The 14873-nt window shown below is 27.7% G+C and overlaps 1 protein-coding gene across 1 annotated transcript in view; it reads left to right on the top strand.

Moving 5' to 3' along the window:
• The window catches only part of LOC126900170 (follistatin-related protein 5-like), an 88363-nt gene that overhangs the window by 47470 nt on the left and 26020 nt on the right, over positions 1–14873 (top strand). Inside the window, exon 3 of the mRNA XM_050675654.1 lies at positions 12397–12589. Coding sequence (XP_050531611.1) covers positions 12397–12589 — 193 coding nt within the window. The remainder of the gene's footprint in view (positions 1–12396; positions 12590–14873) is intronic.

Raw genomic sequence — 14873 nt, forward strand, 5'->3', positions numbered from 1 at the left:
GTTGTTTTTGGTAAGACACTTCATAATCCTCGTGAAATATTAAAGTAACACAATGACTAAGCGTATATACTGTATGAAATATATACTGTAAATCCTATGCTCACTCTGTAGTTGTCTGTAGCTTAAGTTGTCAGAAAGATGAGATATCTTATAATTCGTTATATAATCTATAACTCTAAAACAATGGAATTAGAAGGGTTCGTGTTTGGCTGAATATACACAAGAAGTTTAACTTGAAAATAATTATTTTGGATTTTATCTAAACGGTTAATTTTAATCTGATCTGTAAAAAACAACAAAATTTCAAAATTAAGCGAATAAGTCAATTAATGAAAATTAACAAATTAAGTTAAAATAAATGTGTCGGATTTTCAAGGAAAACGTCAAATAATATTTTGTATAAATATTAGAGAAGTATTATTTTGTACAATATGATAAATGATATTCATTAATGTTGATTGGCATATTTTTAATTAATATAATTTAAAAGTATTATTTTTTGTGACATTTATCAAAACTTGTTATTTTTATAAATGTACTGGATTTGTATTACTTTTGCAAATTGATAAATTATGAAAATTGATTTTAAAGTTTCCCAACATAATAAATGTATTTATAATGTAAAATATCCAACTTTATATTTACCAAATAAATATTATACTTACTATTAGAAATATTAATTTTCATAAATGTTTTATTATTTGAAAAACTATGTTACTAGACTTTTCAATATTTTTTAAGACTAAGCAAACAATATTCCATATATATATATATATATATATATATATGTATAGGTAATAATAAAATTATTTTTAAAATACTCTATCGTGACTAGAAAAATATAAGTTTTTTATTTCAATAACATTTAAACTTATATCAACATTCTAAAAATTCTCAAAATGTCGATGAATGTTATTTCCTTTTGAAGATGACGATGGAGAAATTGTTATTGTACTTAATTTTTGGTCAAACAGGAAAATTTTACTTAAATTAATATACCGGTACTTGAGATTTATTTACTGAGAATAAAGTAAAATAACTTTCGCACTTGAACGTAACAAATTAATTGCCTACACAATGCGCCGGTGTACAAGTGTCTTTGATAATAATATTATTCTAAGGACAAAATTCCTTTACTGATGAAACATAAACATTGTGTGATAATTTTATGTAGCCTAATTGTGTTTACCGCGAGTTTTACTCATTTGATGTTGTTTTTGAGTAAATTGTTGGTTTTATGTATGTTTCCGTGCATATAAGGAATTCCAGTAATTGTGTGATAATCAAAATGAGGTTTATGAACATTCTGGAAATTTTCTTAATCGGTCAAAGTTTTAATTAAGATATATCATGTACATTTTATAACCAGAGTAGAACACAATATGCAATTTTGGAGTAAAAATTGATTTTTTTTTTTTAACAAAGAAAACACGGAATGGTATAAAGCTATAAATAAAATTACAATCTGATTTGTTTTTCATATGTTACACTGATATATTGTGAACAAAGGTAAAATAAAAGGTATTTATTTTCAAAACCGTACGACCTTCATAAGTTTATAGATCGATATTTTTTTCTACACGTGTCAAATACTTTTTAATAAAACACTATAAACAACAATTTTATCGGAAAGTAAATGAACAGTAACAAAATATTGTAATTTATTTTCCATGAGACTGTTGTTTCAATGATATTGTGCTGACCTAATTTTATAATTAAATTTAAAAATAATAAACTATAAAAGTTCAGATTCGGGTGAAAACTCTTAGTGTGTTTGTGTGGCATACAATGATTTTTCTAGAAACTTGCCATACATCATGTGCGCGTGGGTTGAGTTAGTCACGGTCGATGTAGTGTGATAGTTATTTCCCTACTTGAGGATATATAGATGCGCTCATAGTTTATACATCTTTACTTTATTTTTCGCAAACGATGTGGCGTGTTGCGTGTTATAGGCAGAAGGATTGGGCCGGAGAAGGAAGGAAAGAATATGGTTATGCAGCGATACCATAGCGTGAGAAACATTTTATTACTCGGTACGGCCTATATCCGACTGAACATGTATCAAGTATATATAAACATATATGTTGGAAGCATATAATGTGTACTTCTGCGGCGACGTGATATGGCTGCGGCGAAACGAGTACTGTTTTACTACAGTAAAACTATAACGACGGCTGCAGTGCACAATACAATGAGACCAACTGTAGATATTTCTAAATAACATTCATTATACGAGAACGGGGAATAATACTAAATTGTCGAAAATGTCGTTTACAGAGAGAAATATAGAAATGGAGACAGAGAAAAAGGATATAATGAATAGTCGTCGGTTGCCCTGATGAGGATTCGGCGTTGCCTAGGTTTCTTCAGTCCATAAACCATTAATGAACGTTATAATATAAGGACGAGGGTTTGTTAATATGTGGTGGTTTTATGGGTTCGACATGTACCAGGACGCGAAAAAATGTCACGACCGCATCATATAACCGTCAGAATTCTGTAAATACCTCTAGGTGGACGTGTTCGGACGCATATAGTGTGTAGTCTTTTATTGTTCCATAAATTCTTGACCGTATTAGCAAAGATGCGCTGAAATGTCATCTAGTCCCGGCAGCTGACAGTGTTTTCTGGTTTTCCGTTTCAACCACACAAACCAGAACTGTATTAATGCGGTGCCATTACACCTAAGTGTCTCGAGGGATTCAGAAGATAACGCGGCCGGTTTGCGGTTTTCAGCGAGATCGAGTGTTATACGGTTATCGTTACCAGTAACGAATTTCGGAGATTCAAAAACACTTGGGACACAGTCTGTGCATTGTTAGAAATGATTTACAAATGGGCACATTCAAATGATATTTCTAGATCAAGAGAACGTTGTACAGTAATAATGTAAAAGTTTTTTTGGAATAACGTTTCCATTTTTTACTCCTCGCACACTGCGTCATGGGCCGAATCTTGTAAAACATTTTTAAGGGTGTTTTTTTTTGTCGAGAAAAAAGCATTAAAGGCGAAAAAGGCGTCAGTGTTCTTGCGTGATACTAATGAACACCCTGTGCGTCGCTGATAGCTTTACACAATGAAAAAGGCGACGGCATGCCTACCGTTATCGCGACGTGCCGCTCCGACCGGAACCCGTAAACGGTCCGTTCGTAGACGAGAGTCGTTTTTTGGCATAGATCCTAACGATGCGATACGAGCATTTCTATGTATTATTCAATATTATGTGCTTGTAAGCATTAAGCGTGTGAATGTCGGTTGTAAAATAGTTTTCTGGTTTCAGCAGTGCTGCGTTAGATTAATTTGGGTACGACAGCAATTCGGAGTTGCCACGATTATTCTAAAGTTGCCGTTCTTGTTTAACTAATAAGAATATACACTTGTTCACAATAAGAGGTAAAAATAGTTTATAGCTTTGTTATTGAAAACGGAACGCTTGTATTGAACTTTCTAAATGTCACTAATTATAGAGATTCTCTACAATATTACATCTTAAGTTAATAACGGCAAAGTTAGTATAATTATAATTCAGACAATGTACTGTAAAGATTTACCGCAAAACGGAGGAACCTTAATCTTGGATGACAAGGATTGGTTACGAGTAAATAATTTTCGAAAAGGTTTCCTAGGACCCGGAGGCAATCTGTATTGTAGTCTGCCTTGTATTAATATATAATGGTTAGGATTATGATCCGGGATTGTTGAACGTCAAACTTTAGTTATTATTACTGACGTTACACAACATACTTGTATCTCTTTTCTATATTACAGTATGTTTTTTAGTTTTAGTCGTTTTTGAAAATATTTTTTTTAAGTTGTAATGAAATAGAACTTTAATTTGAACGTATAAGGGTCCCAATTACAAAAAGTGTTTTCTAAAAGTAATGCCCTTATTTAATGTTATGTATTAACTATATATAATATATATAGTTAATATAGATATTAACTACAATATTATTATTGGAATAATTATTTTTGTTATTTCAATAATATACTTGTGTTTCATTTCATATTTTAAAAAAAGTATACATATTATTGTAACTATCTTAAATTATAATTTTGGTTAAAAAAAATTGCGTATTTAGTTCTATAAGTAAAATAACATTGTATTATTTTTAATTGTAAAAAAACATTAAAAATATTCTGTGACGAACTACAAGGCCATTAAATACTCCTTATAGTACAATTTTTATGTCATTAATATTGTCGGATGCCGAGTTGGCAACTTTAGTATAATTATCACCGCAGAAACTAGATTACTCTCTGAAATTGTTTACTTAATAATTGTACGCTTTAAAAATTACCAATTAAATTTGATGAATAAGAATTACAGGCTTATTAATAACAAATTTAAAAATATTTTACAGAATTCAAATTGTAATAGTTTTAAAGAATAGGTAAAACTATGAAAAAATTACTAAAGACACTTTTGTAAAAAAAGAACCTTATTTATTTAGTTTCTTACAGAAATAAATATAAATTGCTCAACAATTTCTAAAGAAATATCACGAGAATATTTATTAAATTCAATAAGCGACGTCAATGTAAAAAAAAAGTATTTTAGGTAAAGATTTCTTACATTTACAATTACCACCTTTCTCTAAATATCGTACGACTACTTATCATATTTTTGCTCACTAGTTTTTCTACTATAATTTTTAAACTTGAATATAGTCATTCCCACAGTAAAATTACTTTATTCGCCGCTTTGAAAAAAAAAAACATTTCTCTTTAAGAAATTCAAACTTAGAATTTTAGCAAATATTTTAATTACTATTGGAAAATAATAATTAACTTTTCTTGGTATAACAGAATATTTAAAAACATTTCTATTGTAAGATAAAGTGATATAAAACTAGGTATAATAATGTTACAAAAACCTATTTAGAAGGTAAGCATATTTAACGTGTTCAGTAATTACTATAGAAATACTATTTTTCAAATTACAATTTATGATGTTTTTTTTCAGTTTACCACTCATAAAATCGTTATAGTTTATTTACCTCACAATTTGTCTTCCACTCATTTATACAAATAAATGTTAGTACAATGTGGTGTATTTTGTTTTTTTTCACTAAGTAATTAAACGATCACTTTGGCGAACAACCAACAGAGGTAAAATGAAATTATTTATTTCCAAAAATTTTTACTGGTTTGGATAGATTAAATATCTGATAATAATATAAAAATATACAAAGATAAAAGCTCAATAATTTTTTTAAACATTTTACTACGACATCGTATGAAATAATGGTTATAATTACACAAGCCATAAGTTAAAATGTTTAAAATTTATTAACGAATATAATTACGTTATTTTTAGTTACAAACATTTCAGAAATATAAATTATTTTATGGGCAATGATTGATGTTTAATTTTTAATAGTTTTTTTTATGAAATTTCGTTGATACTGTGTTTTTCTTGCACCCCTTAGCATTTAATTCTTCTGTTGTTTTATTTTAATAGTGCTTTCATTTTTATGTGTTGTACCGTATACATTTCCAAAGCACGTCGTCATGTATGCAGACCACAGCAAACTATACTTTCAACAAAAACCAAATGAAAGAGAATTATACGGTTAACTTTGTACATAAATGTAGGTTTATATGAATCTATTCGAAAAAGAGAGTACCCAACGACATTGTTGCAAAAGTTAGCTGTTGGATTTTAAACACAAGCAAAGCGGTGGATTTACTCGTTTTTTATGTACACATTGAAAACTTAGGCAGCATTGGAAATTTTTATGCGTATTAGAATTTTATTTATGACTTTTACTTATTCATCCGGCCGAGTATAACACGGTAGCATACATTTGTTCGAATAAAACGGTTTAACCTACAAAATCGGCTTATCAATGTGGTTAAATTATAAAGGGTTCGAAAGTTCGGCGAAACTTAATAGTATTGAAAATTTAATGTGTGACATTCTAAATAAGTTACGAAAGCGTAAAAACTTTCTAGATATTTGAAGGTTGCGGTGACGTTCCATGACAACAGACATTTTTTGAGCTGTATGAATTTGTTGCTATGTACCGCAGACTATAGAAAGGATTTCAATCTTGGTAAATGGAAATTATAAAAAGATACTCCCGTACCGAGTAAATATAGGTCAAGTCGATAGTTGTGATTATTAAATTGCTGACGCTTTTGTCTTTTTTGCAGGCATATGAATGAATATTATCCTCCATCTCTTTATAACTCTGTTGTGGTGTATCATGTGGATATTGCACATATTTACTGTAGTAGAAGCCCGTGAAGCGCTATTATAGAATCGATGGATACGATTTGCATATAAACTGGATCCGCTCCATTAACCTGAGCGCAACACGATACAGCGATTTAGGCGGCCTTTTGACATACGACGCGTTGGGACCCATTGGCGGGCGAGGAATGAGCGTTTATTGCTTTTTGCTGGAACACAACCCCTTCTCAAAATCGTAAAATACAATTAAAATAGATGTGTACATACCTATCGACCAATTGTGTATATTATACTATTTTACCGTTTAAGTTGAAAAACGTTAATGCGTGTTACTTCACCCCATCTCAGTGCATTGCCTGAACCGATTAATAAACGTGGGTGTGCAGATAAAAACCGGCAATTTTAGAATCTCCGAACGGTAATCATACCCTTTAAAACTAAACGTTGGCATCAATTTACCCTTTTTAAGTGTAATGATTATAGTTATTATTATGTTTCTGTATGTTGCGCTGTTGTCTAATGGTGTAAACTGGACAAAGTTCTTTCATCGTAGGTATGGGTACCTTTGAAATGCGTTTGTTTATTCAACATGTATATATATATATATATATAAATATTTACGCTATACCTATAAATATCATAACTCTGAGTATTAGCACACCAAAGGTGGTTGTTGATTTTTTAAATGGTTGGGTGTGAAGTTTACAGTCCATAGCACAAGCTGTTTACACTAAAATTTTGCGGCTCAGTATGGTTTTCAATTTAATAAAGGCGATTTCGCTATTATATTATGCCATAAATCCAAAGAACGTACACCGGTAAAACGAGAGATTTCCAGAGAGGGTCCAATACCGTTGTGTATATAATGGGGTGAGCTTATCATTTTTGAAAATTGGTTTTCATCAATGCTCTTGTAATATTTTAAACAATTTTCTCAATATATCAAAAAATTCAAATGTATATATGTAAATCAATGATGCCTAATGGAGTTGGTAATTACTATAATATTATAGAAAAGTTCTTTTAGAATATTTTCTTTGAGAATACACCGGAGATTCATTTCAGAGTCTGGTTGGCTTTCAAGTCTACTAACAATAAAAATAAAAAAGTACCAACCTGTATAAAATAAAAATGTTGGAGAGAAATAAAGAAAAAAATAACTAAAGAGTAGTAAAATTGCTATCTTTTAAGTTTTTAATACTACCATATAACTGTATAATGCATGATAAATATTATATTATATATTTGGAGCTTAAAAAAAATTCTTTGAAATGTTCAATAATGATCTTAAAGTTAAAATGCATCGAAACTAAAACTTATTTCAATATTACACAATCGCTTTATCAAACAAAACTATAAAAATTTAACGTTCTGGGTCTCTTTATAATTATACTGCCAGTTGACAGCTATTAAGCAGTAATTACATTAAGACTTTGTTTATTATTTCTTGTTATGTAAAAAAGGAGTTTTCAAACATAAATTATAAAAAAAAAAGTTTCAAATAATTTACTTCTCTGTAAAATGGAAAAAGAAAACTCATTATTATATAAGTTACATGTTTTAAACATACCTTAGGACATGCGTGACCTAAAAACATTGCAAATAAATCAACTTAATAAAATGTATTAGCTAAGGTATTGAATAAAAAAATAAGCTACGTTTTGCTATAGAGTATATCTATTACATAAATCTACAATGAAAAATTTCAATTAGCACGAAGAATTATAATGCTCAATTATGGTAAATTTATATAATAAATTAGACTCTATTGTTGAATTATTCAATTAAGAACAATTAAACTAAATCCTTCAAATCTATCAAATACAGCCAGAACATTTAATTACAATTTTACGACGGTATATAATAGAACTCTCGTTAGTTTGTTGAAAATTGAATCGATGTAGCGCTTAAGTAACCTCTTAATACTATTGATATATATGGTGTTGATGTTGTAAATTCGAAACCAATTCGTTGAATTTAGTACGGAAGACTAGAGAATGTTGTGAAATTATATTCTCACACTGAGTTTCCAAATACTTATAATTTTGATTGTCGAGAATGACGATCAATAAGATTACGATTATTGCCAACGTTTCCTTTTTCCCTTAGTCTTTTATCAAGTAAAAGACGTTTTTAAGGTACATGACAAGCGTTCAGAGTTTCATAATGTGATAACCCTCGCTCTGTTGACAAGATTGATTGCAACCATAATTATTGATAGTCAAAATGTTTCCGCTTCTCATCATTCGGATTTAGTCAACGTGCACAAGTTCTCAGCGAGCGAACGTTATGAAATAAAAGACGGAAATGCTCTACTCTTTACTGAAAATAATTTTATTTAACCAAGTTTTCCGCTTCAACTAATAGCTCATCACAAATTTTTATCGAACACCAGCTGTGGTTTAAATTTAATTATTATTTCTCGTCGTTATTGATTCAACTTTTATTAAATGATTGCGCATCGTATATAAACACTTTACGTAAAGATTATGTAAAAAAAATCAATGAGTTATTGATTTTAAGTAAATATATTTACTATAGCCTTAAGAATTGTATTCGGCAAAGAATGTAACATAGAATCATTGGAATAAATATATTTTGGTTTAGTAGTATTGTTTTTTTTTCATTTTAATACTGAAACAAACCAACTGAAGTGAATCATAAAGTGTGTTAAGGATTTTATGCTTTAATTTATAGCCCTAAATCTAAAACTTATTACGTACTTATCATTTATATCTCTTTAGCAACTATAATAGAGTTTTAAGATTTTTTTCATTTGGTTTTATAGAGATTATTTCAATATATTTGCGCTTACCAAAGTTTTAGCTCTCCACTTGACACATAAAAACTATTAAAACTCAATTGTTCTCATTTGTTTAGTCTCATTAAACGTGAGCATGTGCTTAGAAAATATGATATACATTTCAAATGAAACCTTTATTACAATTTTTTTCAATAAATTATATCAAATATAATGTCAATAGTATTAAAAATAATTAACAACAATATTTATTGTAATTAAAATGGCTCAATATTATTTTAAAATAACTTTGAATAATTAAATATGTTTACACAATAATAATCATTTACATATTATTACAGTTTTCGCATATTTTTTTAAGCATTATTAGTAATTGTGATGAAATAGATAAAATATCACATACGAATCCCAGTACTAAAAACTTCATGCTTACATAGACAATTTTGATATGTTATTTATAGATAATGCTTAAACAAAAAACCAATTCAAAATGATGCTATATATCAAAAAGTTTTTATTGTTGTGTCTTGATTGTAGATTTATAGGTATGTAAAACCATAAATTCGCACTTTGATATTTTATGCAATTTGTTATTGGATCTATTTGAAGACATTAGAATATATTCGTCCCTAGAGAAGTATTTTATCACAATGTCAGTATTTTTTCCAAATAAAAAAATTGTCGAGGAAATATTTAAAATTATTAACGTACTCTTCAAAAGTTTTATTAATGATAATTATATTTTTCACTTAACATTTGTTATGGAATATTAAATTATCCAAAAAATATTATAGTTATATAGATGAATTTAACACTGTAATCGTTATTAAAATATTTTTTTTTATTCAAAACTATAGACGATGTAGTTGAAAGAAAAACTGTACAAAAGATTTAGATAAATATCATTAGTTTAATACAGTTTGAAATAATGTGATCTTTATCAATTTTATATAATATTTAGAACGTTGTTATTTTTTGGACTATATAAATTATTTGTCGAAATATCGCATCGAAGATTTGATGGAATGATTTTTGTTTTTTAAAGAGAAACGTCGCTGTACTATATTATTGTGTTTTATTCGTTGAATTAAATTAAGCTACCATCATGTAACCAAAGCGTTACCCTCAGGTGCTTTTTCCTTTGCTCACTAATAAGTAAACAAAACGAATAAACTTTACAAGAGTAACATTAAGTCAACAAACTATGCGATACAATCGAAATAGTAATAATAAATTGTAAATAATATACATAATAATGCCATACACGATATCTGTGGTAGTTAAGATCACAAGTCCGCCTTTTGCACATTAAAACTATAGCATTTATATAGACTATAAGTTTTGTTACTTACACAATTGTAAATATTATCAAAGCATTAATTTTACACATCGAGTTGGGATAACAATTTTAAACTTTCTTGTTGTTCTTATATTTTCTCACGTATCAAAGATAAAATTGTGTTTCTGCTGAACGATCGACTAAAATATTTGAAATCATAACGAACTATATTTTGAATGAATTCTTATGAGTCTTAGATCTATCTATTTATATTGTGCCTAACTTCGATTGGTTGAATTGTATAACATATAATATTTTGAATGTATATCTTTTTAGATTGAAAAAAACGGTCAGGGCATTCGCGTAAAAAAAAATAAACGGTGTCTGTATCCGATGGCGATATCAAAACTCCAAATGTGGTGAAGCGTGTAGAAATAGAGGTGCATCTTCGTTATCTTTGATCACGTTTCCAGTCGGGTACCATCAACGCTTCCTGTGATTTCCTCGTTAGCCCGTCAAGGGATTAAAGAAAAGTTTTAAAACTGCTGCAACGTTAGTCCGAGGATGGAATTCAGATCGTTTTAGTGTCGTTGCCTATAAAATAGTTTTTCCTCGATAAGTTTGGATATTATCTGTCCCATCTCTCCAACATAGTTTTTGATCATTTTAAAAGGGATGAAAATTTAACATACACGAGTTCTAACCAATACTTCACAAGTTTGGGTCAGGTAAAATTATAACTTGCACGCATAGAGCACAATTTATGAGTCGCCCATACAGTGAACATGTAGTTGATGACCGGATATCCGTTTAGCGGAATTCACTTCTAGTCAATGAATCATTTGTCCGTCTCTGGGGTCCGAAATAGGTAGAAACTTTTTTTTTCATAATACCTTCAACAAAAAGAGCTTACTCACATGAAGATGCATTGTTTTTATTTATTGCGTTAATTTAATTAAAAATAGTAGTTACATAAATTTAGTATTGACATTTTTAATATTATAATAAGATTACACTAAAAAGTTTTAATTGAGTTCTTTCCCTTAATTATGTAAATAATTTTAGTTATCGACGAGGGTGTTTCAAATAATATTGTCACACAAATGTAATTAAATTGCAATAAAAGCAATTGAATGTTATCGAATCAAAACGGTCTGCTTGCATCACGGTAGTGAATACAAAAATTGTTCAGAAAAGTTTCTGTACGCTTTTCATAAATGGGAGTTAACAATTTTAATCGAATTAAAAATAATTATATAAACTTTTGGGACGTTGATTGAATGCATCTTGTGAGTTTTAGTTGTAAATTCATTATAGATTCTTTTTTAGTGAATTCAAGTACAGCTGATTTTCACAAAAAAGAGGTACAGAAAAAATATTGTTTACAAGTTATTTATAAAATTATAGAAAGAAATTTTGTTACAATATTCAAAAAAAGTGAATTAAATTTTATAAAAATTGTTTGCTTTTGTTAAACAAAAATGAAATGTCTGTGATCATTTATTTTACATGTAATTATAAATTATTTTCAATTAGTCCTACAAAATAAATTTTCCGTTTAACTACTTAAATGACTATTAAAGAAAATTTTTAATTTAACCTTAATGTTTCTTACGCTTATATATTGATAACAAATATTAACGGAAATTCTTTTAGGGAAAATCAAATGTATTTCAAAAGTCAATAACACCATTGTCAAGTAAAATAGAAAACTCTTAATTCTATCTTAATAATTTTTTTGTGCTACCTTATACATATTTTTTTTTTAAATCTAGTAGATTTTTTTTAATTGGACTTAAGAGGATGGCAAAATGAGAAATAAGAAAAAACTTCAGTTTTGTTGAGTATAATATAAAAAATAGTTAAAAAATCAATTTTATAATTTAAAAATAACAAAATTGAGACAAAAATTGTTCATGCGGAATCAAAAGAAGGAACTAAATTATTTTATGGTTCATTTCAACTTGCACCATAATAAAAATTTTTATTTCTATACTATTATAGTTGTGATGACTTTTGAAAATGAATATTATTGCAGTAAAATATGTTTGGTTTAATTATTTAACAGTTATTTTTAATTTAAATGTATTCTCTACATTAAAATCACTATATTAAAAATTAAATGTGTTTATAAAAACTGTTTTATAATTTTAGAAATCACGACATCATCGATTGCAGGAAGTTTACGATAGCAGTAGTATTCAATCTCCCAAATCGATTCAGTTGATACCAACACTTAAAACCAATGAAGAATACGTCGAATCCGACGAAGATATTGATGAGGATGACGATGGATATGAAAGTGATGACGAAGGTGAAGAAACCGCTGAAATTTTAGAGAAACAAAGTGAGTAAAGTAAATACAGTAAAACAGTGATATATCAAAGTGTACCTACGCGTGGCGGTATTTGTAGACTGCTATAGAATAGGTTAGGTTAAGCCTGTAAAAATGAACGAGAAAAGATTCGAAGTGTATCTCATTTGTCAAAGGACTGCCGGAAAAGTAGATAACGTTTCTACCGGCGACCTTCATGATGTTAAATAATTTTTTCTCGACTACACTCTGGAAAACAGAATTTTTTATGGCCCCAATTTATAATAACTCTGACAAACGATCCACATTATGCTAAATGTTTTTACAATTGCTCGTATTATCTTAAAAAGAAAAAAAACATACCATAAAAAGCCTATTATTTTTAGTTTACTGGGGAAATTGTAAACTCCAACTAAAAGACCCTACTTTACACGAGTGAATAAATATAAAATTTCCTAAAAATTCTATAATCGTTTGACACATAAACAATTGGCCGATGTATATTGACAAATTAAAGGGTCTTGGTAGAATAATAACTTATTATCTTACTAAGAACATTAACGTTATTACTAATAAAGTGTGTTAAATTATAACAAGTGTGTTTAACATTATTATCATAAAAAACACTTCGATAATAATCTGTTAGGTTATGAATGTGTTAAAGTTTTCATGGATTGTCTTGTTGCTTGAAGTGCTTGAGGATATATCCATGTTTGCAGTTGAGTTCTGACGTTTCAGTATAGTTGCAGCCACCGACTAGCAACCATCACTCTGAAGATGGACTCTGCAATGAGTCCGAAACGTCAGAACTCAACTGCAAACATGGATATATCCTCAAGCACTTCAAGCAACTCTGTTAGGTTTCAAAATAATTTGTATATATGTAATTTTATAATTTCTATATTATAATATTTCTTTCAAATATTGATTATGTTAATTTTTGCATTATTGAAAATTGAGTATTGTTTAGCTGTGAACTCTTTTAATTTGATAACTGATTTTTCATAGTAGAAAAACCGTAGGGATAAATTTTTTCATATTATAATTTTAAAATCTTTCATTTGGAATGGGTTAGAAAAGCTTAGTCGTTTTTAGGTTTCTCATTGAATTTTTTCAAAGAGAATTCCAAAAGAAAGATCATTGTATCATTTATAATGTATTGAAATTTCATTACGATCAATATTAAAAAATCAATATTACGTCTGTCATAGACAAACAAAAAAAAATATAAATCATGGTAAAACTAATACTTTCTAAGCTTCGCTAGTAAAATATATTTAAATATATGTAATGGTAATTATTAAAAATAAAGATTAATAAAGAAGCAGTAAGTCAAAATAATTGAATTACTTTGTTAAGTTTTCTTTTTATTATTTAAATAGATTCTTCAACTTAAATTTATATTTGTTCAATAGTGAAAATATTTAAATATGAGGTAATGTAATGTGTATGAAGTTTTTTCCATACAAATAAAATTTAATAAACTTCACACCTAAAATATGAAGTATGATCTCTAAAATTAAAAAATACATATAAATTGTTTGTTTGACATCATATTTTTATTATATCATTCTCTAATATATTTTATACATATGAATTTTATAATTACTAACATTTAGTGAATATAATATTATAATTGTTATTTTATTCTAAGAAGTTTATTAAACAAAAGTTTGTTAGACAACACTTTTTTGGAATTTACTTAGCAAAATTTAAAGGAAGAAAATTTGTTTTAAATGAATTTAAATTATGGTATAATAAGAAAATTGTACAGTTCCTAAAGTGTGGTATTTCATGTATCATATGATCATATGATACTATTTTTTCATTGGAATTAAGAACTAGTAACTTCTAATAAAGATTACCACTTCGTTTTGGAAGCCAAAATTAATTGGCACTATTTTACGACGCTCATTTTACAAATTATCAATGTTTGAGACAAGTTTGTATTTTTTATCAAAAATCTATGGTAATTCATATTGATTTGGTCTTAAATATTGTATTAAATTAAAATTTTTCAAAAAATAAAAAAAAACAAATATATATAATTGTGTTTAAATTAAAATTATGTGAATATTAGCTCAAAATATTTAAATTTTAATAGTACTTTATGATAAAAAATTTTTAATTTTTAAAATTGCAATAAGATATTTATCTTAAAATTAATTAAGAATAGTTAATTAATTTTATATCAATTTATATGTAAAGCAAAAAAAAGTGATTTATGAGTAAAGTAATGAAATTACTAAATACGTTCCTTAAATCTATATCTTCCAAAAGATATTTTTGATTAAAATATTTGAACAAAATAAAAAAA

Source organism: Daktulosphaira vitifoliae, unplaced genomic scaffold, assembly GCF_025091365.1.
Source record: "Daktulosphaira vitifoliae isolate Bord-2020 unplaced genomic scaffold, ASM2509136v1 Scaffold_3, whole genome shotgun sequence".
In the NCBI taxonomy this organism is placed as follows: domain Eukaryota; kingdom Metazoa; phylum Arthropoda; class Insecta; order Hemiptera; family Phylloxeridae; genus Daktulosphaira; species Daktulosphaira vitifoliae.